This window comes from Aedes albopictus, chromosome 3, assembly GCF_035046485.1.
Source record: "Aedes albopictus strain Foshan chromosome 3, AalbF5, whole genome shotgun sequence".
Lineage (NCBI taxonomy): Eukaryota > Metazoa > Arthropoda > Insecta > Diptera > Culicidae > Aedes > Aedes albopictus.
Genome location: NC_085138.1, coordinates 319538084 through 319564728, shown reverse-complemented (window position 1 = coordinate 319564728; position 26645 = coordinate 319538084). Strand labels below are relative to the sequence as shown.

The 26645-nt window shown below is 38.9% G+C and overlaps 1 protein-coding gene across 2 annotated transcripts; it reads right to left on the bottom strand.

Annotated features, from left to right (window-relative positions):
- Nucleotides 1–2125: 2125 nt before the first annotated feature.
- Nucleotides 2126–26354, bottom strand: LOC109413608 (casein kinase II subunit beta). 2 transcript variants are annotated; one of them, XM_029865416.2, is made up of 7 exons: nucleotides 26015–26354; nucleotides 25507–25582; nucleotides 14492–14594; nucleotides 13953–14144; nucleotides 13678–13867; nucleotides 13495–13576; nucleotides 2126–3922 (listed from the first exon to the last, which is right to left on the bottom strand). In XM_029865416.2, exons 2-7 carry the CDS (start codon nucleotides 25576–25578, stop codon nucleotides 3920–3922), a joined length of 642 nt encoding a protein of 213 aa, XP_029721276.1. In that variant the 5' UTR covers nucleotides 25579–25582; nucleotides 26015–26354; the 3' UTR covers nucleotides 2126–3919. The 2 variants fall into 2 exon arrangements, with proteins under 2 accessions (XP_029721276.1, XP_029721275.1); XM_029865415.2 differs by having other exon boundaries at nucleotides 2126–3917; nucleotides 26015–26244.
- Nucleotides 26355–26645: the final 291 nt, after the last annotated feature.

Here is a 26645-nt window from a genome sequence, read left to right as displayed (position 1 = left end):
CCGGTCGCACTTCTTGAGCACAGAAACGACCTCTTGTGGAGCTCATCGTCGGCGAATACCAGGCTGGTTTTCGTAAGGACCGATCAACGACAGGTCAAATGTCTAACCTGCGGATGATCCTAGATCAATTTCTGGAATGTAACTTGCAGACTCCTGCAGACCTGTTCATCGATTTTAAAGCTGCGTACGATTAAGTGAAAGAATAAGCACAGACAAACAGACGTAACAGTCTGATAATTCCCATCGTACATCGATTTAACGGTCAATTTGAAAATTTGATAGTTGGCCAACTGACCACCCGTAGCGCTCGCATCGTTTTTGTTCGAGTTTGACGTTTGTCCACTACCGCCACCTAGTTGATAGTCGGCCAAACTCAGCCCTTTTAGCATTGGGCGAATGTGTTTCCGTGACTATAATTTGAATCGGAAAATGATAGAAGTGTTACGTCTGTTTGTCTGTGGAATAAGTATTGGCAGATGTCAAAACTTGGTTTTCTGGCGAAACTAATTAGGGCCCGTCCAGAAACTACGTAGACTCGGAGGGGGGCGGGGGGTCTGACCAAAGTCTACGGTCCATACAAATTTCGAAAATTTTGTATGGACGAAAGTCTACGAAAGGGGAGGGGGTATGAGATTGCCAAAATTTAGTCTACGTAGTTTATGAACAGCGCCTTAGTATTAGGCTGATAAGCGCAACACAGGATGGATCAAAATCAAGTATTCGGATCGTCAGCGAAGTATCTGATCTACCTCATTTGTGACAATAGAAATACACTAGAACTCCAGTGACGCTGTAATCACTTTTCCTATTTAATAATTTTAATTGCTTCAATTGTAATAATTGATTATTTTTAAGTGTCCATCTTGTAGAGGACCTTTTGTTTTGGTAAACAAAACACTTTTTTTTTGACACTTCAAGTACAGCTACTGACGATGTAAGGGCGTGGCAAACTAGATGTTAGTCACACGAACAGTCGCGACATTGGACTTCTGTGGCTAGTTATTCTAATTTTGTGACCTTAGGGGCGATTTCTTCACCCTGGCTTAAGCGTTAAGCCAGGTTTAACTGTATGGGTAAGCCTGGCTTACCGGTTAAGCCGAGGTGAAGAAATCGGCCCTTAGACTGATTGGAGCTGGGCGATGATTTTTCAAATTTACTGTTCAACAATGCACTCGAACTCTGGCGTGACAGATAACTTTTGATAGGAAAAAAGACATCTCTAATTTTTTGATATGTTATGTATAAATGTCTTAGCTTTCAATTGATGCAAAAAAATTGAAAATCGGTCGTTGCCAACATGGTGAAAAAAAAGTTTTGGTATAAAAATTCAAGATGGCGGCCAAAACCAATATGGCCGACCCAACTTTTTGTAACTGTAAATAGTAGCTCTATCTTTCCTCTTTTCAACAACATTTCGTTTTGAGGTGGTTTTTCGAGAAACTTTCGAGTTATAACGGTTTAAATAAACCACCATTTGGCCAAAACCGAGGGGTCTGCAAAAATTGTTGTGGCTCTACTAACGAGGGGTCCATCAATTTGAGTAACCAGATGCATTTTTCTTTATTTTTTGGCAAGTACTTTCAGAAAATCACCACTTTGAGCATTTTTAAAGACAAGGTGTAAATAGTGGGCCGGTCTCAGCGAGAATTACTCCTATTCGAGGTTCATATCAGTTCGATAAAATATGCTTTTATATAAGCTTTGATTCGTTGTGGGAAAAAACAAAGTTAACTCACCATGCTACGTCGATCATCGAATCGGTTTTTCATCACCACCAGGTAGAAATGATAAGTGATTACCGCCGAAATTTGGTGTAAGATGTAAGCAAATCTTTACCCTCACATGACCTCAACGACATCCGGCTCGGTTTTTTTATTTCAGGAGACTTGATTGTTTTGGAAAATCTTTGCACATCGTTCTGCTCCATACCTCCTAAAGCCTGAATAATTGCTTGTCTCTTCATATTTTTTCGCCTCTCGGTTTCAATAAACCTTGCTTTCCTGAACCACTCGGACGGGCTTCCAGCTTTCGTTCTTTCATGTTCTGTTAAGGTGTTAGTACTCTATGAAAAAGAAATAATAATAGAAAAGTTGAGTTCGAAGCTTCAATGAAAAACACATACACACTCAGTAACCCAAAATGTGTTGTTTTGTAATATAATTTATTAAAATTTAATCGTTCCAGCAATAATAATAATAGTAGTAAAATTAGAGCAATAATTATTCTATTTCAGTTTTTGTTTTGTAGGTTCCTTTCAATGCAAATTAACTGTTTTGTTGTAATTAGATTGGATATAAATTATAAACCCCATCTGGCAACCGCGCTGGTCCAAACCAGCGGTTGCCATCATCATATTTCATAACTCAATTGCGCACTATTTTTGTCGACTTGAACCTTCAGCTGACTTCATCTCCGGTCCGGTATTTTCATATCTTCAATGTCAACACTTGAACTAAGTGGATTTACCTAGTAGGTACCACGCTCTTGACGTTGTTCTTTTATTCTGTTCTGGTTTTCGTTAGCTAAGTAATATGATACAAATGGATAGATTTATTATTTCCCACCGTTTATTTTTTTTTTGCAGAATGCAACTTAGCGACAACTGGAAACTGAGAAAAAACTAATCTTACTGCTCATTTTCGCTACTAAGCTATACAAACAAGGCTTCCGCTTACTCTCTGTTGATTTTCTTAATTCAATTGTTTTTCTGAAGGGCAATAAAAAGGAAAAGGGTCTTCCGGTGTAAAATGATGTTTCTTTGTTGATGTTGTTGACGTGTGTTTATTTCTCTGTTTGCAACCTTTATAGGACTACTCGGTCTGCCACGCGAGATACGTTGTTGTTTTGTAGACGAGAAAAAATATACAAATGGGTTAAAAATGGGATGTTCGTGGCATTCACTCTAATGGATGCGGGAGGACTCCATTTCGGCATAACGGCCGTTTGGCATAACATTTGCTTGATATAAAATTGGCTGTCCTTCTCAGTTTATGCCAAACGACCGTTGTTCCAAAAGATCGTTTACGCTTTCAGGTGCGGCCTATCTAAGTAGGAAGAGAGGAAATGGGAGGTTCTTCGTTTTTCGTCGTCTGCTGTTCTTCAACCCTGGTGTATATTTCCTCCGTTTGTTTGTTTGTTTGTTTTAGTTCCTGTTTGTTGCAACAAATTACTCGAATCACACTAAGGTCTAATATTGTTTGTTTAGTGTTTGTATTTGTTATCTTTTTTATCTTCAAATACACAATTTCACTGAATGGTCTTACAACGTTTCATAAAAATTCCGCTTCGTCCCGGCGATTCATCCTAGCAATAAATTCCAATTCTTATTAGAAAAAAATGACAACATTCTTCGTTTCAATGTTTACTTCGGTCGATCAATGAATGGTACTCTCCTCTTCCGCTATGAGACAAGAAGGATGGTTTTGGGCCTAATTCTACAGTATGCCATGTTCTACAATGCGAAATGCGCATTTTTTTGTTTTTTTTTTCTTGGATTTGGTGGTTTGGGGGATGTACAATTGGTTACTTTGTATTCGCTAACATGCTTTTTTCTGTTCAATGACTTACTGATTTATCTAGAAATTTTGTTTTTGTCCTATTTACTTTCTTTAAGTATGTTTTACGTTATCGCGTTTGTTTGATATTCTTCAACTGCTTGTTCTGTTTTTTTTTTGTTCTTTCAACTGGTACTACTTTTCCCTCTTGGCTGATTCTGCGGATCGCTCTTATTGTTTGTTGTCGAGGTGGTCGCCTTCTCGCCCCTTGATCTCCGTGGCGTTGTCGCGTGTATGTACTTGGGTGTCGGTTGTTTGTATGTGGGATGTAGGGATGTTTGTGGTCACTTCTTCTGGCGATCAAACGATTTTCTCGTTGACCCAGTTGTCGGCAACTCAATTGTCGATGACCTTCGCCGAGCACTTCACTAAGTAAGAACAACACCGACGTGGGACGACAAGGCAAGGGTGCACGTGATGGCCACGTGCGATTGACACAGGATCGGAACGAAAGAAGCAGCAGCAAATTGGGAATTTGAGGATGGAAGAGAAAGAAATCGTTTAGATACAGTTATGGAGAACCGAACTGGATGAAAACCGTACGTTTGGTATACTAAAGCTATGCTCACAAGTGACATTGTTGAGACAAATAGACTAGAAGAGGTTCGTAGAAGGCTCAGAAAACCTAGATAAACTTTAAAAGGTTTTATCACGGTTCTCAAAACCTCTACAAGACTAATTGGTCATCAAAATGATACTTAGGCTGCGACGTATACCACGATGTAAAAAAGAAGGTAATCTATTCAAAAAAATCACAATTGATGGTGACGTCGTCCCAAAAAAACTTAGCCTATTTACTTGTACGTACTAACATGCGAGTAACTTGTTGCGTTGATGGGAATCGATTATCACTCTGAATAGGGCAGAAGCTTCAGTTTTGGCCAGTCCGGAGTTTTGGTGTTGAGAATCACTGGATTGGCTCTCATGCTCTCGTCGTTCTGCGTGCTCGCCGATAGCATTTCGTTATGCCTCGGTCGATGCACAATCGCAGATGTTAGATTTAGAAGTAATGTAGCCTTCGTGTCGTGTATGTGTCGCGTCTTTGTAATGTATATTTTATATTGTAAATAAAGTATATTTTAATGTTGGAAGTTTCAATAGACTACTATGTCTCCCGGCCACCCCGAACTCCAGGACGTAACATTTGGCCATAGTGCGGTATTGAGCCTGTTGCGATCTAAATCAGCGTAAATTTAATTTTTACTAGTAGATCCTAATACAATATGGTGATTACAGCTGTGAAAACCACACATTTTGATTAAAAAACTAGAAGAAAAAAATATATTTCCTTAAAAAATCTGCTCCCGTGTATCTATTTTGGCCAGGGTGCTTCTAATTTGGCCATTCCCATAAGAAATACACGTGATTGGCCAAAATAGAAACCAAACTTAAGAATATGACCAAAACTGCGGCAGAGCTTCTATTTTGGCCAGTGCCACTTTTAATACAAAAATCAAGTATTGGCTTGATTTCTGCATTTTTCCTTCAAAATACAGATTGAAACCTTTCATTTGACGCATTGGTTGTTTTCATAGGATTATTGGTTATTTTCATAAAAATGATTTCCCTTAGACTGGCTAAAACCGGTGCCCGCACCCTAATCGAATCACCCGGATAATCGAACCATTATTTAAAGTTTTCAGCTTTTTTTGTGTTACAGTCATACCTCGATATAACGTAACTGCAATTTTATTTTCGTTACGTTATATCGAAGTTACGTTATATCGAAGCAAAAAATTTTTTTCACGAATTTCGTTTTAAATACATATTTTGAAAAGAAAATTACCAAAAAGATTATGTTAATCACCCAACAGTGATTTCCTGCCTTTCTTATATATATTTTTTTTATCATTGAATTTTACATATTTTTTTGAAAGTTTGTAAGATCATACATAATTCGAATACTTAGCATGTCTCTTTATATTTAACTATTTAAGCCAATGTCACATATATAAAGATATTTCTCCTTTTTTGCATCTAGACCTGATCAAACGTCAAGCCTTGTATATTGGTGTGATTATAAGTAAGACATCTATGTGACGCAGGCAAAATTATAATCCGATGATGCCTCCATGAATTCCTCTCGGGATTCCTGTAGAAATAATTCGAGAATTCTCCCAGGAGTTCCTGGTTGAGTACCTCATGAAATACCTCATGTGATTCATCCTGAAGTTCTCTAAGGATATTTATCCAAGGATCCTTCAATCCATAAATCCTTCCTCCATAAATTCTTACTGAATTTTATATCTGCTATGATATATTTAGGAACGCCTGCCTTAATTGCTTCAGATGTTCTAGATATGATTCCTCCACGTGGTTTCTCAAGGGATTTCTGTAGGATTCCCCAAAGAGATTTGCTTTTCAAGATTTATTCTGTCCAAAATTTTTCCAAAGCTTAATTCTGACGTTCCTCTTAAAATTTCTTTTAGGATTTCTCCAGTCACTCCTGCAAGGATCCTCCAAAAAGTTCCAATATTTCAATTATTCCTGTTCGAAGAGTCGCAAGTAACACATTTGTTGCAGAAGACTCACGGCGGCGTAGGTTTTGTTGCGCAGGAGCCACTGTGACTTACTTCTAACAAATGAATTCTTACTTGCTGGAAGTAAATCGCAGTGACTGCTGCGCCATGAAAACTTGCGCCGCTGTGACTCCTCTAAGACAAGTGTATTACTTGGGGTATTCGCCAAGATTCACCCAGGTATTCTTGCTGCAACTCATCCAGCACAATGACGGAGTTTCCAAAAGATTTCCTCTTCAGATCCCGCTAGAAAAACTTCTGTGATTTCTCCAGAAGTTTCTCCAGTAATTCCTTGAAAATTTCCTTCTGAGATACAGAAGTAATTCTTTAAAAAAATATTGCAAAGAATTCTCCAAGAATATCAGATAGAATTCCACTAGAAATTTCTTCAAAGATTCCTCCAGATATTCCTTATTTGATTTTTCCAGGAATTCTTCCTGGAATGCAGCGCGGATTTTTTTAAAATTACTTCAGGAATTCAACCTGAGTTTTTTTTTCCATGGATTCTCACTGTGACCCTTCTTGAAAATCCAACTAGGATTCCACCAGTGCACGAATTTCTCCAGAAGTTCCTGCTGAGACTTATACAGAAGTTCCTTATGTAATTAAGGACTGTCCCTGATTGTTACCAGGAATAACTGTGTTTATTGCTCTTATTCCTCCGAGGATAAAGCACGATTTTTTTTCCAGGCATTCCTCCAGGAGTTCCACCATTTATTCAGGAATGTCTTTGGAAATTCCTTCAAGAGTTCTTTTGAGGATTTCTTCGCGAATTTTTCCAGTGATTTCTCAAGAAGTTCCTCCAGGGATTTATCAGAGAATTTCTCTAGTGATTTTCTGCAAAATTTACTATAAGACAAAGCGGACCGTTACTGGCGTTCTTACACCCAGTATCACACGAAATCGAGTTCACTACCAATGCTGTCTACTGTCATCTCGTTTGGAGTTTAAAGGCTATGTTCCAGTAGGGATGTAATGTCAATAATGAGTAGAAGATGTAATGTTTGTTCCGTGAAAAGCTATATAACATTTCTTATCAACAGTGACTCCGAAAATTCTTATAAAACTTTCAAATTTGTCATATAACCCATAACTGGATAGCAGGCTTGGTTCCAGGAGGGGTGTAATATCATATAGAAAATTTTGTAAATCACTCTAATTATTTAAATAGTGAAAAGTTGGATCCAAAAAAAAAAGTTACGTTATATCGAGGTAAAAGTTACGTTATATCGAGTTACGTTATATCGAGGTTACGTTATATCGAGGTTACGTTATATCGAGGTATGACTGTATTGATATTTTACTGTTGTTCCCTGATTCATCCAGCAATTCCATCGGTGGAATACTCCAAGAACGCCTTTTGGAGATTTCTCCAGGAATTCTTGCTAGGCATTGTAATTGTAATTGCTCAATCCACACCCAGGCCGACAACTGTGCCGACAACGACTGCTAGGCATTCTACCAAAAACTCCTTCTGGGGATTCTTCCAGATTCCTTCGTGGATTTCTTTTGGTTTTTTTCTCCTGGTACTTCTTTAGAAGTTATTTTAAGGATTGTTCAAAGAATTTAGCCTGGAATTCCACTGGGAAGTATTTTTTGGTAATTAATCCAGGAATTCAATATAGAGATTTCTCCAGAAACTCTTGGAGGATTTTCAAAAAAAAACTGCTGAAATATTCCCACAGGAAACTTCTGGCAGACTCATAGCAGAAACTCGTGGAAGCTTCCCAAAAGAAACTCAAAAAGATACCCCTGGAGGAATCATCAAAATAACTCAATTTCTTCTGAGAATCAATACACGAATTCGATTAAGCAATTACTCCCAAGAACTCCTGGAGGAATCCCAAAAGGAACTCCTGGGGGATTTCCACGACAAACCTCTGAAAGATTTCCAGGAGGTGCGTCAAGAAGATTATTAGTAAAGACAACCCTGGAAGATTCCCATAAAAAAAAACTCCAAAATTAACTCCTGGAAAAATCAGTACAGCCGCTTCTAGAGAATTCCCAAGAAACCTACTGAGAAAATCCTAAAAAGAGCACCTGTAGGATTTTCAGAAAAAGCTCCTGAAAGATTTCCAGAAGGACCATCTGGAAGATCCCTATATGAAGCTCCAGAAAGAACTTTTGAAGGAAGCTAAAAAAAAAACTCCTGGAAGATTCCCTCGGATTTTGAAGGATTTTCACTAGAAACATCAGAAGGATCTTTTGGAGGGGGGCTCCTAGAAGGAACTTCTGGGGCATTTTTAAATTAAGGACTTCTGGGGCATTTTCAGATGGAACACTCCCAGAAGAAGTCCTTGAAGGATTCCAAACGAGAGTCCTTGAGGATTCCCAAAAGTCCCACAAGAAAGTCCTGGGGGATTTCTAAGGACGATAGTATGTAGCGGTAAGTCAGAAGAAGCTCTTGGAGGAATCAAAGAACATATTTATTGATGATTTTTTTTTTTTCAAATTACTTCTGCAGTAATCCCAAACCGATGGGCTCTCAGAATAAACGCATGCAGGAATCCTAGAAGAGTTTTAGGACTTGCAATCTCTGTGGCACAATCCCAGAGGGAAACCATCAAAGAATGTCAAACGAAACTCCTGTTGGAATCCCAGAATAATTTTTGGAGAAATCTAACAAGTGAACAGTGAGGAATGAGCAGTAAAAAGTGAGCATTGGTAAGTGAACAGTATAGAATGAGGAGTACGAAGTGAGCAGTGAGGAACAAATTGAAAGGAGTGTGAAGCAGTGAGAAATAAATGGTGAACAGCAGAGTGAGAAGTGAGGAGTAAACAGTGAAGAGAGAAATTAACTGTAAACAATAAGCAGTGAGTAAGTGAGAAGTGTGTTGTGAAGAATGAAGAATAAGTAAGGGTTCGTTCAAATATTACGTAACGCTAAAGGAAGAGCGAGGGGGTCTCCCGCTGTGTTATGATTCATGCAAAATTCCAAAATTTCCCATACAAAAGTTGTTATGTGGAGGAGGGAAGGGGTCTAAAATTGTCATATTTTGCGTTACGTCATATTTGAATGAACCCTTAATGAGAAGCAAGGATCGCATGCTCCTCAGTGTATATGCAAGAATGAGCGGTTTAAATATGAAAACGAGCTGAACTGTGCACATTTTCTGTGCGCAATGTCATCCATGTTAAGAAAAATGAGCGGTGAGGAGAGAGCATTGAAAATGAAGAGTGAGGAGTGTGAATCAAGAGTAAGAAGCGAGAAAAAAGACACGGATAAGTTTAATGCTTCCAGTGAGCTATAAGCTCTTTGAAGGGAGCATGGTACTAGACAAGGGTTCATTCAAATATTACGTAACGCAATGATGGGAGGGAGGGGGTCTAGCACTGTGTTACGCTTCATACAAAATTTCAAAATCTTCCATACAAAAGTTGTTACGTGGGGGAGGGAGGGGGTCTAAAATTGTCATATTTTGCGTTACGTAATATTTGAATGAACCCAACGAACTAGCATGCAACGCCTAGTGGCACAGCCGAAAGCTTTTCCTGATAGCTGCGGCGAGAATCGAACCCGCGCTCCTCTGCACGATGTGACTAGATGCTTGGTGACACTTGCCTCACGGTCACGAAACCACAAGTGAGCAGTGCAGATTCAGAAGGTAGGTAGTGAGAAATGATAAAAATTAAAATGAAGAACAAAGAAGGTGAAACAGTGAGGGCTGAGAAGTAAACAGTAAGGAGTTAGGAATGACTAGCGAGGAATAATCAGTGAAGAGACAGGGAATTGAAGAGCGAGAAGAGAGGAGGAAGAAGTGAGTAGTGTGGAATGAGGAATGAGGAATTGAAATTCGAATGAAATGCGAAACACGGTACGCAGAGATGATGAACAGCAAGAAGCTCACTTAGTGCATTCTATGTGTGAAGAAGCAGCGGAAAATAAGACCAATATGAACACTAGTAAAAATCTTCATCAGCAACAAATAGGGTGGTTCAGGTAATTTGGACATCAGGGTGTCTACTAATAAGACAAAATAAAAATTCCCAAGTTTTCCAGGTTTTTTTCCAGGGGTGAAATTTAATAAATCTTTATCTCAAAACAACACCAAAAATTCAAAAATTAAGAATTATTATTTAAAGAGATTCTATAAAATCTCTGATTTTTTTCAAAAACTTTTTAACAAAACTCTCACGAATATAATACAAAAATCGGTAGAGGAATATTTCAAAATGTTTCCCAGAGTTCTTTTGGGTGTATTGCAAGAAATTGCTTTGACATTTCCACCCACAATGACATCAACATACTCTAAAGTATCAGAAAACATATTCAGGAGTTCAATCAGTAATTCTACAGACTATATTAACGTTAAATTCCATACACAGTTTTGGATATGAACTTGGATGTTTGTATTCTGTGCTGGTGGTGTAGTAATGTTGAGATTTCAAAATTTTACCCATGATGCTTGCTTCAAAATTTTCTGGTTAATTTCCAGTTTCTCAGTTTTTTTTTCTTGAAATCATCAAAAGTTGTTTATTCTGATTTGACATATTTGCTTCCATAAATATTCCCTTCCGTGATTTTTCACGATTTCAGGCTTTTCGAAGTTTTTCACAGGGTCTCTGCTAGAGTATGTACCCCCCGGACTGTCTTCCAGAGTTTTTCGTTGGATTCCTCCCGGGAATCCTTCCAAATTTTTTTTCAAAGTTCTTCCAGGAATGTCTCTTAGTGGTTTCGGGGTAGTTTTCCAACAGTTTGTCTTAGGATTTTTACAGAAGTTTTTGCAGGGATTTCTTCCAAAGACAGTTTTCAGATATTTCTCGTGGATTTCCTTGCGGGATTTCGCACGTAGTTTCTCCCGAGTTCTTTCTTAAATTTCCTCAGTATTTCCACTTGGGATTAGTCCCAGAACTTTTTTTCCGAGATGTCCCAGTTTCTCTCAGGATTTTTTGTTAAAGTTCCTCTCGTCTTTGTGGAGTTTTTCGCAAAATTTGACCGGGATTCTTTCAGATATTTTTCCAGGAATTTCTTACAAGAAATCTCGTACACACTTAATTCAGATTGCCGGGATATCAGCATTTTTCCATTCTTTTGCCGAGATTTGCACAGCCGAGTAATCAGCAAACAACAATTTTGCTGAGATCTCAGCAATTTTGACAGTTCATTGCTGAGCTTCGGCAATCGTTTTGCTGAGAGTCAGCTAACAAATGTCACTTTTTGCTGGGATATCAGCTGATAGTTTTACTGAGCAGACGGCTGTGCGCGTTTTTGCCGAGCCCGTAAATCTGTTTTGAGTGTGTAAGTTATCCCAGGAGAAGACATTCAGAGAAAAGCTCTGAAAAAATCCTGAAAGAACTCCAGAAGCAATTTTTTTTAAGGAATCCTGAAAGAAGCATCCAGAATCTGGATTCCAGATTCTTGGGATAATTTCTGGAAGAGATTCCGGTAAGAGCTCTGGGAATAATCCCGTGAAAGTCGGTAAAAAAATCTCAGGTGGATCACTGCAACTACAAGAAAAGCATGAGAAATACCAGCAGTTGCTCCTGTAGAAATCCCCTGAAGACTCTCAAAAAAAAAATCTAAGGAGAAAGTCCAGGATTAATTCCGAAGAACTCTGAGAGACATCCCAGGATCAAAATCACAAAGGAATCTTCTGAGAGAAGAGCCGGGTGAAACTTTGATAGAAATCTCAAGTGAAACTTCAAAAGAAATCCCGCAAGAACCTTTGAGAAATATACCTGTTGAAACTTCTGTAGAAATCCAAGAAAAAAATCTAGAAGAAAGTTATCGGAAATTTCTTGAAGAAATCACAAGAGAAACTTCGGAAGCAATCTCGGAAGGAATTCCTGCAGGAAATTAGTCAAACCCTTTTTAAAACCCTTGGAAAAGCTTTAGCAGAAATTCCAGGAATAACTCCATCAAGAGGAATTCCGAGAGAAACTCTGACAGGAATTCCGCGACAACATCTGCGGTATTTTCTGAGAGAAACTCTTGTGAAGATCACGGGATAAATCCTGGTAGAAACCCACGGGAACTCTGGGATCAATAATACCGTAGAACATTCCAGAAGAAATCGATCAGAATTCTGGAAGCTTCTCATGGAAGAATCCCAGGAAGAAATTCAAAAAGTAATACCAAGTCAAATGGCGTGAAAAATACGGAAGGAATCTTGAAAAAATAACACTGGGAGGAATTTCAAGAGGTATTTCCAAAGAAATTCCAGGAAGAAAACCCTAACGGAATTTCTGGAAAAATCGTGGTAGCGGATTTTCCAGATGCACATCCTACATACACCAGATTATTATTTTTGTACGGCTCTTTTTTTTTGCTATAACTCAGTCAATTTTCAACTTATTGACTTGTTTTTTTTTTTTGTGCACAAATAGTACTAAACGTTTCTTCCTGTGTACAAAATTTTAAGCGAATTGGTTCAACAATAACTGAGTTATAGCAAACAGAAGACCCGTACCAAAAAAAGAATCGGGTGTACATAATCTAAAACTTTTTATTCATACCCACGATGTAGTAAACGCTGTGGACTCTATTTCTATACCTGTACTGCCCCCACTCGCAAAACAGTCCCATATCAGGCCAAACATTTCAATAGGTCCTATCTTCATTTGAGAGGCTCTCTTTGTTCATTTTCTATTTCAATTAGGTACACTTTTCAACTATTTTTGCAATACAAATCAAAAGACGATTGTTTTGACCATCATTCAATGCAAGGAGACAATCATAATACAAATAAACAGCTGAGATATTAACGAAAGAGAGAGAAACAAAAGAGAGCCTCTCTTCTGCAGATAGGACCTTTAGACATGTTTAGCCTGATATGAATAGGAAACCCAACAAAGATGGGACTGTTATGCGAGTGGCGGCAGTATACCTATTCTTCAAAAAATGGGCAAGAGCAGGATGCAGCCACTTCAACTATGTTCAAGCTACTTCATTGAACAGGACTAATATATATTTCGATTAATTTCACGATAGAACAGTTACGGAATAACATCCAACTAGGTGTACGGTCAGCATAATCTCTAAACGAATCTTTTCCAGAACTCCCGATTCCCGGACGAATTTTTGCAGTACATATGACCAATAAATAAAAATACTTGCCAATTTGATGTTTTAGCCGAATTGTACTTTTATTTCCACGTAGATATGCTGTTTTTTGTTCGATGGTAAATAATTTCCCTCCGTGGATAAACCAAACCCGATAGCAGTCGAGCGGCTTTCAATTTTCAATCCCTCCAGTTGCTAAGAGGAATCTTCAGAACAAATTTGTGCTACAAATACCTAATGTGTATTCGGTATTTCGCACCTTCAAACTTTCCCCCATACACAAGCGAAACAAAACATAAAACGGTACGGTTTTCTCCCAAATAAGCAATAAGCTATACACTAACGCTCAAATGGGCCTAAGGTATGTATATGGTACAATAGAAGGAGAAAAGAAAACGGCTCAATTGCCATTCATTACCCCTCGCATCGGTGCTTTAAAGTTGGCAGCAGCCTGCAGTTGAATTTGATACGCTAACGAGTGGATTTTGAAGCCGTACAAACTGAAATCGAAAAAAAAAATATCGAGGGAAACAGCATTAGATCCAAGCGGGACATCTTGAACACCTTGTATTAATGGAGAATTGCAATTCATTTGACTTACCGCGGCACGAACTGGTTGGCGGGACGTTTCGGGCGATACTCGGGATGTACCATGAACAGCATGTGCGGAAATCCGGTGCCAAAGTAGGCCCCGTCCGTGTGGTGGTGCCTCGAGGACTTTGGTGTGTAGACGTCGATGCACTTGGGACAGTAGTTTTTCACCATCGCCTCTCCGGGCACATCGGATAGACCTGTGTAAAGGGATGAAGTTGGACGGATGAGACCAATTCTGGGACACTTCGAACAGTCAGTGAGGTCGAAGTAAATGAACATTACCTAATGGAAGCATCGGTTGGCTCTCGCAGTACACCCGCGGGCAGTGACCAAAGTCGCCGCTTTGATATTTCTCTATCATTTGAGCTATGCCGCGATTGGTGAGGATATACCTAGCGTGGATCAAACCGTACAGCATCTCGGCCGCCTGCTCGATCAAATCGGACTGGTTCGGGTTGTCTTCTATTTCATCCTCTGATTTTGGGTATTTTAAGGAATAATAAATTTTAAGAATACGATTAGTTTCAATAGTTTTTTTGAATGATTACTCGATAAGAATAACGTATAATCATAGAAGCTACTTTTTAAATAACCTTGAACTATTCATAGGATTTCATAAAAAAAATCACGATCATGACTAAACAAGTTTATCACTACTTCAAAAAGCATAATATACTTGTTCGGCATACCGTGAGGTCGCCATTAGCCGCTCGTTTTATACGATTTGAAAATAAATCGTATGTAACGAGCGTTGAATGGTGACCTCACGGTAATACCATTTGAAACTATGTTATGTTCTATTGAACCGTTGTACTACTTACCGGGTTCCAGATCCAATATCATGTCGAGAGCCTGTCTGTAGTTCGGTACTTGTTCGTTCAGTCCGGTCAAATTGAACTTATCCTGAATGTAATCCTCGTCCACCTGGAAGGTACAGATAAAACAGCATTAGAAAAAAAAGCCTAAAATTTTATAAACCACATCCAGGATAACCAAAGAGAGTCACTGACAAAGTTGTTTACGAATCGAGAAGGCATTCGCTCAAAAGCAATCCTGCTTGGGTGTATTCTTAGATATCGAGGGTGCCTTTGACAACGTGCCTTTCGATGCCATATTGGAAGCCGCACGGGGTCATGGTATATCTCCAATTATTTCCAATTGGATTTACCAAATGCTCAAAAACCGACATCTCTTCTCGACATTGCGTCAAGCGGCGATTAGGAAATTGAGTGTTTGTGGATGCCCCCAAGGGGAGTCTTATCACCGCTTTTGTGGAATCTCGTAGCAGATACGCTATTGAGGCAACTCAATAATAGCGGTTTTCCAACTTATGGTTTTGCCGACGACTACCTAACATTGTTAGTCGGTATGTGCATCAGCACCCTTTTCGACCTGATGCAAAACGCTCTTCAGGTAGTTGAGGGTTGGTGTCGCCTATATGGCCTTTCGGTAAATCCGAGTAAAACATGTTCTTTTCACGGAAAAGCGAAACCGTAATGGTGTTCGACTTTTACGTCTCTCTACACATTCATCTCAATCAAGAAGCAATTTCTTGCACTTACCGTCTATGGGTGCTCGGTTTATCAGAGGAAACTCCTGTGAACCGCAGTTCAACACATACCTCGTTGTTTCCACTTTTGGTGAATTGTTACAAAGTTGTCCTTGCTCCAAGTGATCTTACAATTGCTTGTAGTTTTCCATATAGGACATTTTCCACGAAATTCCCTTCCCGGAAGAGTGGACATCTGGTTATCTGGAGAGAAGTACTTCAGACGGCATCGTATGTTACACTGATGGCTCCCTTCTCGAAGGTCGAGCAGGTGCTGGTGTTTATTCTCGTGAGCTAAGGCTGTATCAGTCTTATTCACTTTTTAGACACTGCATCGTTTTCCAGGCCGAAATCTTTGCTCTTATGTGCGAAGTGCAATCAGCACTTCAGCAGTACGTAATGGGCAAAGTAATATACTTCTGTTCAGATAGCCAGGCTGCTATTAAAGCACTTGCTTCGGCCAACTCCAGGTCGAAGATAGTTATCGCTTGTCGAACTCAAATCGAGGAGCTGAATTCAGCAAACGCTGTTCACCTTGTATGGGTACCTGGCCATTCTTCCATCGCTGGAAATGAATTGGCTGATGAGTTAGCTCGCACTGGAGCATCACATGACTTCATTGGCCCTGAGCCAGCTATTCCGGTATCCAAGTGTTGGGTAAAGCTTCAGATTCACACCTGGGCTGCCACCCAGCACAAACAATACTGAAATATTTTGGAGTCATGTTGTCAAACAAAATTATATTTTACTGAGCCATCTCCAAGGGTGGCGAAGTATCTTACAAATCTGTCAAAGCAGAATTGCAGCATGCTGGTTAAACCATTGACTGACCACTGCCGACTCAGTTATCACATGGCGAATATTCAGCAAGCTGATTCATTTGCATGTGATAGCTGCGAATCCGATTATGGAACTTCGTATCATTTAATATGTAACTGTCCAGTTTTTGCGCAATTGCGTTTCCGAGTACTCGGGAAACACTTATTAAGTGAAACTGACTTCCGAAACCTGAATCTTCAGGACCTTCTGTTGTTCTTGACCCGCTGTGGTAAAGAGCTATAGGCTCTCTTTACGCTTTATGCATTATCACAGTGCCCTTGCCAGGGCGCTGTTCGAACTCATTGTGGCACGCTTATGCGTTATTAGTGTCCTTTTCAGGACGCTATGTGAATCCATTGTGGTACGCTTTTGCGAGTATGACGATCGTATTCCCTTACCTGTCCTTTCCCATGTCCTATCCTTTTTCCTTCCGTTCTCCGTCAGGTAAATGATGAAAAGGCTTGTGTTCATGGCGATGGCACAAATTTCCCGAATGGAGGAGAACGTGCCTCTAAAGCCGACCTACTGATACCTGATACCTGATAGAAATAATTGTTAAATTGTCCTAGTTTTACTTTAGATAGCGTAGCAAAAGTGTAATTTGGACAATGGGGCACGTTCGGTGTCGTACTAGATTTATAGTAATGAGCTTAATTTTAGTATGGGAGAAGGTCAATAGGACAGGTCGGTGAAATACTAGATTTGTAATAATGAGTTGAATTTTTGTATGGTGAGAAGGTCAATTCTCCGTTTCTGCAATGAAATGGTGCAAAAAGCGTGGGTATTATTATTCCTTGCCTAATTTGATGCTGTTTGAGCAAAACTTTGGGTAACAGTGTTGTTGTTTTCTTTCAACAAAAACAACATAGTTATCCAAAGTTTTGCTCAAACAATATCAAATTAGGCAAGGAATCATAATAGTAATGCCCACGCTTTTTGCACCATTTCATTGCAGAAACGGAGAACTGACCTTCTCACCATACAAAAATTCAGCTCATTACTACAAATCTACTGCCATGAATCGCATACTTGTCCCATTAGCATAGGAAATCCAGCAAAGATGGGACTGATATGCGATTCACGGCAGTCTAGTACTACACCGAACGTGCCCCATTCTCCGTTTCTGCAATGAAATGGTCCAAAAAGCGTGGGAACAAGTGCTCTGAAGACACCGAGTTGATTTGATGCTATCGCGCACTTTTATTAGCGTTTTCGCACTCGTAAAAACTAGTGCGATAGTCCAGTGGTGAACTAAATGCGCTATAATACTCACGCTTTTTGGACCATTTCATTGTAGAAACGCAGAATTGACCTTCTCACCATACTAAAATTCAGCTCATTACTACAAATCTAGTACTTCCAGTGGCGTCTCGTAACCTCACTTTTTACCTGTTCAACGACCCAAAAACTTGCAATTGCAAAGAATTTACTATCAAAATCGATTTGGAAATGGGCGAAAACAACTATTCTCGTCATGTTCTACTGATTTCAAGTTGATTTGTCCAAAAAAAATCAAGAATTTACATTTGTTGAACAGGTAGAGTTGAGGTTAGGGAATCGCCACTGAGTACTTCACCGATCTGTCCTATTGCACAATCAGTTTTCTGCCCCTATTCGCATAACAGTCCCATGTTTGCTGGGTTTCCTATTCCACATGGGACTGTTGTGCGAATGGGGGCAGTTTTATGATTATGATCTCTAAATATTGTCAGTGAGCGAAATTTGGACCCGCGCGAAATTAGGGCAGTCCACGGTACTACTATTTTTATGTAACAACGAGTAGATGTAAATGTATATAACATACTAGCTGTACCCGGCAAACTTTGTCTTGCCTACTGCGTTTTTTGACGTTACAAGTTTCTATCCAAGACTAAGTCCCCGGTCACAAAATGTATGGAAGATCGATTTTCAAAAACTCTCAATATTTCCATGTTTTTTGCCTCATAAACCTTCCTTGGGTGAAAACTTACAGAACAAAACTAAGACGATCAAAATCGGACCTTCCGTTCGCAAGTTATGCGCGGTCCCACGTATGCCACTGCATTTTTATATATATACACTGAAAATATTCTACACGTTCGAGCCACATGTTTCAAACATGAATTTTCACCACTTGGGAAACATCTGAATTTAACGTGTCAAACCAGTCATAAATCTACTTTTCGAAATCATGTGTAAAACACGTTAGTTTGGCATCAGAAATGTCAAATTTCTTAGAATATCAGTACCAGGCACCCAGCTGCGGGTCCCTGTTGACCAAAAACTGAAGTATGATAGGACATACTTACCGCGGGCGAATTCGGTGATGTACATTAAGTTATAGGCGAACCATTTCCATTATCGATACATAAACATACTTTCAAACACGATAAAATCATGTGTAAAAGACAGTGGTTTAGAACCTCAACTATTCAACATCTGATTCAAAAGAATTACACGTCCATATAGCGTGCAGTTTTGAACGATACATTAACGTGTAAAAGAACATGAATGAGGCGTGTCGATTATTTTCAGTGTAGATTCTTGCTATTTTGAAATGCGCAAATATCAGCCTTGAGTAAAAATACAGATATGCAAATATTTATATTTTCTCAGATAGTAAAGCTGTACTAAAAGCATTATGCATTGTGAGCATTCACTTCGAAGCTTGTCTTGGGATGCATTCTTTCACTGCGCAGATTGTGCCAAGGGAACTCAGTAAACTTATACTGGATTCCAGGTCACTGTGGCATTGAAGGGAATGCCACACAGCTTGCTAAAAGTTATTTCAATTTACAATTTGCTGGCCCAGAACCATTCTGTGGTATATCAAACTGAACAATAAAAATGGACCTAAAATGCTGGGTTGAGCAGAGGGTGATATCCAATTGAATGGAAGTCAAAACGATGTATAACATCAAAAAGCTCTTAGAGCTCAAAAAGACAGCTCTAGGTACATACACTGGCCTAGTAACTGGACACTGCCCAAGCAAGTATCACTTGAAAAATGTTGGCCAGATTCAGAGTGATAGGTATCTGTCGTTGGCCAGATAGATTTCTTCGAAATCGGTAGATTTACTGAATAAAAATCTGTAGTTATCGGTAGGCTTGAAAAATTGGCTTGTAATGGAATTCTCAACAAAGTCAACCATATTTAGTCGAAACTGAATCAACCTGATTAATATTTAAGAATATAGATACCCATAGAGCATGAAATTTGAATAGTGAATTAAAATCATGGAAAATATTGAACTAACACAGTACTAACTGAAATAATGCAGGTCATCATCATTGTATTACCGTCATATAATCTCTAGAATTATTCCCATGGCAGGGCTGGTAGCAAAGAGTGATGGTTGAAATAGTTATTTTAGTGACCAAGTCCACGAAAATAGTGACCAAATAGTGACTTACAAATGGCAAAAAAAGTGACTAAATAGTGACTTCTGGCAAAAAAATATGATAAGCGACCAAAAATTTTGAGCCGAACTTGATTCAGAAAACTTTGGAGTACCGCATAAAACACATTTTTCAGGAAAACCTTCTCCACAAACAATTATCAAAAATGCATGTGTATACAACTGTTAGCAGATATTGTGCAGAACTAGATAAATATATATTAAGTAAATGAATGAAAATGGTTGTTGGCACATACAGCTTCTTTTTAGTCGTTTCCAGTAGAACATCAATAGGGAAACATTGGCGCAAGTTCCTGTCATTTTTTTAGTTAAAGCTGATATATTGAAGAATTTGAGATGAAATACTCAGAGGTTTATTGAACAAATTCCTAAACTATTGTAGATATTTGCTTTGCATTTTATAGAAAAAACCAGGGTAAAATTCTTGAGCCTTATTTGTAAGAGCATTCTGCTCAATTCGTGGATTTACTGTGGGCAAAAATCATGGAATGGTGTTTGCTAAAATTTCTGGAGAAGTTAAAAAAATGCAAAATGAAAAATTTTTTATTCTATATCGTCCTGATAGGAAATGACGATACTTGGGATACGAAATTTCTTTTATAAATTTCTGGAGAATTTATTTAATGTTTTTTTTTTATAAATAGACAATGTGACACATTGAATGTGTAGGCTGGTTTATGAAAAAAATGCTCAAATTTCTTTGAAATTATTTGCGAGAAACCCCCTCGAAACTATAAGAAGGTGAAAATTAAACAGAAATTGATTAAGCAATTGTGATAGAATTCCTGTAGTATTTGTTATCGTATACATTTCAAACATTTTTGAGGGATTACAAACAACGCTTATTGACGAACACTCAATTAAAATTTCAACAAAATTGCTAACTTCTTCAAAAACTCCCATATTTGAGTTTTTCACAACTAAATAGTCAGAACATGTTCCAGAAAAAAACAATAGTGCCCAATTGTTGAAGATTACTGGAAGGTATCATTTCGAAGATTTATTTTCCAAACATTCGTCAAAAAATTTTATCAGGACATTTTTTCAGGCGTTGAACTAGATTATCATACCTACAGAAATCATACCATCAGAAATTCAACATTAGCTTTTGCTAAAGATAAAATTTCGCAAGTACTATTCAGTGATTTTCGCCAAAATCCTGCATGAATTCATGCATAAATGGTCATGGAGGTCATACAAGAGCATGTTTCGAGGCCTACATCGACAATCATTAATTCCGCCGAAAATTTCTTCAAGACTTCTGGCAAATGTTTCCTCAATTCCTCAATTATCAAAATTCTCTACTTTTTTTCCGAGGATGCCATTACAAGTTTATTCAGATTTTTCACCCATATTTGTTTCGGTAATACTTCAAAGACCTTCATCACTTTACTGGAGAATGACCAGAAACTTAAATGGGAAAGAATGGTTTCTAGTAATAGTCGCATGAATCTTGGACGAAAGACAACACTTCCACTGAATAGATGAAAAAGTTTTGAACTGGAAATCTCTCTGACACCTAACTTAACAATATCACGAATCAAAATCAGTCACTCTACATAGGCGATTGATAAATTTGCTAACACAGTCCAGCCACACAATGCTTGATTTGCACTTTTTATCACTTTAAATCTTAGTTTTCTCTCTGACTAGATTATCATTTGCCACAAAACATTAAAATAGTTGAAAATAGTGACTTTTCAACAGAAAAAGTGACTTTAGTTGAAACATCTTGAAAATAGTGACTTTTTAGTGACTGACCCGAAAATAGTGACCAAGTCACTAAATAGTGACTCGCTACCAGGCCTGCCATGGATAACTTCAGACTTCTACTGGGATTCCATCAGGATTTTATGCTGAAATTTTTTTGGGATTCTTATTCTGAAACGTTCCTGTTGGGATTCTTCCAGGAATTTATCCAACAATTTTATCGAGGTATTCCTTACGGAAATCTTTATGAAATTATTTTTGGTATTTCTCAAAGAATGCCTTTTGAGATTCCTTCAGGAATATTTGATAAGTTTACACCAAGAATTTCTGTGCAGTTTTATGCATAAATTCCTAATGGGATTCCTTTTTTAACCCTTCACCCTTGAAAGGTTAAGATTCCTACAGTTTTTTTTTTTTTTTTTTTTTGTCTTTATTTTTGAGATTTTCAGCCCTAGGCTGGTTCATCTCATATTCCTACAGTAATTTCTGATTCTTTGAAGAATTCTTCCAGGAATTCATCTAAGGATTTCTCTAGAGATTCTTGTCAACATTTGTTCAGGAATTCGATATCAACAGGAATTCCTATAGAAATGCCAGATTCCTCCAGGGATTGCTCCAAGCATTTTTCATGAACTCCTTCAAGAATTTCTATTTTTATTCCTTCAAGATTTGCTGTATTCATCCAGGTATTCCCGATGGGATTACTCTAGGAATTCTGTAGGGATATTCTTTCTAGGATCCGTCAGAAGTTCCCCTTAAAAATTTTGATGTATTTTTTCTTCCTGTGATTTCTTAAAAGATTCTTCCAGGAATTTCTCCAGTGGTTTTGTATAGGGATTCCTTCAAGAATTCCTTTTGGGGCTCATCTAGTTTTATCTGCTGAGAATCCATAAGCACTTTCTGCTCCTGAAATGCCTCCAGGATTTCCTTCATATATTCTCGGAATATCTGTTCACAACTGTCAAGTGAGTGTACTGGAAGAATTTTTGATGGTAGGGTATGTGTTCCATCATTAATCTCACGCTCCCATATTCATCCTATTCGAAAACAAGCGATTACGGCACCGATTGATTCCGTTCTTTTTGTTTTCATGGGTGCTCACTTCTAACAAAAAATACAAAAATAAGAAACAAAACAAACAGCGCTTCAATCCTTTGTTTTTCGTAGGATGAAAATGGGAGCCACATGCTTAAGAAGGGAACCAATACCCTATGCTATAAGAAAATCTTCTAGTAATTTATTATAAAAGGTTTAACAGTAGTATGCAAGTTTTTTTTTATTCGTGAATTTTAACCCTGGAGCAGTCGCGTCTGTGACTACCTGCAACGGCGCCACGCTCACGCTGTGTACCACAAACGTGTATTTTTCATGGTGCGTGTACTCAGTACACGACTCGACCGCTCCCGGGTTAACAAATGTTAATTCTTCGCACCAGTTGCAAGAGTTTTCCATTGAATCGTTAAATAGGATAGTCGATTTTCTTGTAAATCTTCTACGTATCATCAAAGTATACTTAAAAACAGGCAAATTTCTTAACATATATCAATATCTTCTATTTTTAATAATAACTTCAAAACTTTTCCAGGCAATCGATTTAAAATTTAAAGGAAGAACTCATAAAGCAATTTGTAGATAAATTACTCAAGAAAATAAGGGTTGAAGGTTTAGAAAATATGGGTTCAAAGTTTTTCAATTCCGTTGTACTCCAAGAAATAAATAAGAGATGTCATTGAGAAGTAGACGAACTTCATTAAAGCTAATTTAGAGCTGCTTCCTAGGGGCAAGACAGATACAGCGAGAGTAACTCTGTTATCGAAGTGTTGCTCAGAATTCCTCTGGATTGCTCTGGCGCCGTCCACAAATTACGTAACGCTCTAGGGGGAGGGGGGGGGGAGTATGGTCGAGCGTTACGGTCCATACAAAAATTTTCGGGGTTTCATACAAAAAAGCGTTACGGAGGGGAGAGGGGGGGTCTAAAAATGCCGATTTTAGCGTTACGTAATAAATGGACGCTGCCTCTGGATCACTCTGGTTTTCCCGAAGTGTTGCCTGATACCAGCGAAAAATCGAGCAGTCTTACCCGATTTCCCGCTTCGTAGAGCCGTTTCTGAATGGATTCGAACAAAAAGAGTTACTCAGGATTGCTCAGAGTTGCTCCGGATTTCACAGTGTCTTGCCCCTAGGCTGCTTCAGGAATGACGCCGAAGGTTTATTTTTAATTTGTCTGCTCTTACTATATGAATTTTCAATCTATATCTTCAAAATTTCTTACTGCTAATCATAAAATGTATCAAGGAAAAGAAAAATCACTATCAGAATTATGAAGAGCATACTGTAACAAAAAAGCTCTACATATTGCTTTCAGAATTTGTTTGAAATAATAAAGCAAAAGTTTTTTTTTTTTTCAAGAAAAATATTTGAATCGACCCAAGATATTCACCAAAAATACCATCATGAATTCCTTCAGTATTTATTGGAAATGGCAGGTTGTCCTCCAGGATAAGAGTGTTCTTTATCTTTAGGAGTTGCACATTCACTGATTATTTGAAATTTCTCCTTAAACTTCCACCCGCTACTCTTCAAAAATTGAACGAATAAATCTACCAGAAATATTCCAAAACAATTCCCCATTATTTTTTACAAGCGTCTAATTAAATATGTATTTTGTCGAATATAATAACTAATTAACTCCTAGAGTTAAACAATCTCTAGGTTTTCTCGAAGAAGGAAATTCCCTGGCGCATTTTTCGGAAATATTTCTAGACCATTATCTGGAGAAATTTCTGAAGGAATCTCTACAGTAATCCATGTAGGGATACCTGAGAAATTCTCTAAAAAAATCCCAAGAAGAATTTTAGTAACAGAAATTGATTAAGCAATCTCAGTAGATAATACTAGACGAATACTTAGAGTAATCTCTAGATAAGACCTCTGAAATAAATAAATCTGGAAGAATCCTTAAAGAAATCACAGGAGGAATTGTAGTAAACATTTTTGAAGATTAATTTCTGGCGGAACCATATATGCAAAATCCCAACAGAAATTTCTTGAGCAATTTGGAGCAATCTTTGGAGAAATCTCTGGACGAAGCTCTAGATACAATTCGAAAGGAATCCCTGTTGAAAACTCTTAACGAATCCCTGAAGGAATATTTCTAAGAATCTTTAGAGCAACCCCAAAAGGATTCCTAGCAGGGATTATTCCTCTAGGAATCCTGAAGTAATCACAACAGTAAATGATTGAGGAATCCCATTAGGAATTTATGAAGATATCTTCACAGAAATTCTTGGCAAAAGTGGCAGTATTTTTATTCTTAAAGTTTTTGGATCTGTTTTCAAAGATGCATGCCAACTATCTTTGGTTCCAAAAGTTTATTATTAAGATGTTTTAATATTGTTGATTATCAAGCTGGGAAATCGGTAGTTTTCGTTAGGAAATTTAAAAAATCGGTAGTTTCAGGGCTCGCGTCTGTGAATCGGTAGGTATGTCGAAAATCGATAGGACTACCGAGAAATCGGTAGCTCTGGCCACCCTAATACGGAACGTGAAACCTCGGAATATCTGCTTTGCAGTTGTGGTGCTTTATACACGCGCAGGCAAAGATTCCTTAATAGTGATTGCTTGCAACCCAGTGAGATCTGGTCTGCAGAACCTAGGAAGGTCTTGTGGTTTATAAATTCTATTGCACCTGACTGGGAGACGCCGTTTCGCGGCAGAAGCTGATTACTTGACACATGGTAATTAGCTAGCTAGATGCGAATACCAAAACGGTACATGCCACAAAAGTTCAGCTTATTGGACACAGTGGCTTAATTTTCCCAACAGGGGAGGAAAAAAAATATAACATATTTTTCATAAGGTAAACAAAATGATAGAAGTACTCGAGTTACAATGCGTACCTACTACACAAAAAAATGTTTCATCAAACTAAATCGACTTTCACAACAGTAAGTTGGTTCCTCCTATCAATGTAACAAATCGACACTAATTGAGAAGACACCGCCCGCCCTCAACCCATCTAATTCATACCAAATGCAAACGATTCACTATCTGAATAAATGTAGAAAAATGCTAATGATCACATAATTCCAGTTCTGATGAAACGGAGAGTGAAATAACCCCGAACATTGCTCAAAAAATTCGAATATCATCCTTCATTACGGGGCGAGGAGCCTCCGACGCACTTGTCTGGCACTGACTGATCCATTTACTACTTTTACGTTCTGCCGGCCATTAGCCATGATGATTGCACTTGTCTGGCTATCATATTTCACACTAATTAGCGCACAGTAATTTACATTCGAACGGAGGATTCCTCCCGGTCGGAACCATAAAAATTTAACTAAGGAATCGTACTCACCTCGCAGAAGAATTCATTGCCACGAAGTCCGCAGAACCAAGAAATCCAAGAAACCTCCTCGGAGCTACTCATTTTCCTGGAAACGCAAAAAGATAAACAGCTCCGTTAGTCTTCCGGATATGGTCGATGATCACTGATTGCACTACGGCCCCGCGCACACGTCCCCGACGGCCAAAACCCGATTCCGGAAGCGGATCAGTTCAGTTCCAGCCTTCAACGCGGATCCCGATCGGTCACCAGCGGTCGCAACTTCTTTTTCACTTTTTTTGACAGCCAGCGGACCTCACTGAAAATGGTTGATGATGGAAAATGACGACCGACATCGCCGTCGTCGTCGTCACTCAGGGCGACGACGACGACGGAAAGGCACTTTTTTTCGGACGGCATTTTCCGCCCCGGACGGACCCGATTCGTGCCGATTCCACGCCCAAAACCGACCCGGGCGGACCACTTTTAGCTGGTACCCACTTTGGCCACCATCCGAAACCGATTTCACGCCGAAAATTACCTTTTTATTCCCTGGCTAGCCACGCTTATGATTAAATCTTGAAGAAATAAAAAATACGAAAAAAATCAATCGAAACTCGAACCGTGGTTCACACTGGTACAACACCACTGCCGCCGTGCCGATGCCGAACGAAGTGTGCGGTACGCCCGGGAGAATGAATGCTTGCTTCTTCGCTCTCGCTCGCTTTGCTTGCTTGCTGGCTGACTGGTGGTGATATCCTAGGTGGTGATGGGTCTGTCAGTCGCCCCCTCTCGTCGTCGACGTTCAGCGCTTTTGAAAATGCTTTGCGAGCGAGTGTGGTGCTGCTGCTGCTGCCAAACCCGACGACGTCTCCGAAGCGAAAGCGAGTTGTTTTTTGACGTTTCTCGCATCATCGGCGCACGGTGACAGCGCTGCCAGTGCAAATCAAGGAGAATACATTTTACTAAGGTGGCGCAGATAAACATTGCAAACCACTGGTTGTCTCTTCCATTCTTCTGGTGTTCTTATGGAACTGAAATAGTGACGTCACTATTTTAGTTGCATAAGAACACCAGAAGAGTGGAAGAGACAACCAGTGGTTTGCAATGTTTATCTGCGCCACCTTAGTAAAATGTATTCTCCTTGAGTGCAAATGCGCAGGGTGAGTGCG

Coding starts and splice junctions, on each gene's coding strand:
- LOC109413608 (XM_029865415.2), bottom strand. CDS start 25,578: ATGAGTAGCTCCGAGGAGGTTTCTTGGATTTCTTGGTTCTGCGGACTT. Junction 14,145..14,491: donor GATATTGGATCTGGAACCCG/GTAAGTAGTACA, acceptor ACCCAAAATCAG/AGGATGAAATAGAAGACAAC. Junction 13,577..13,677: donor GCCAACCAGTTCGTGCCGCG/GTAAGTCAAATG, acceptor TTTCGATTTCAG/TTTGTACGGCTTCAAAATCC.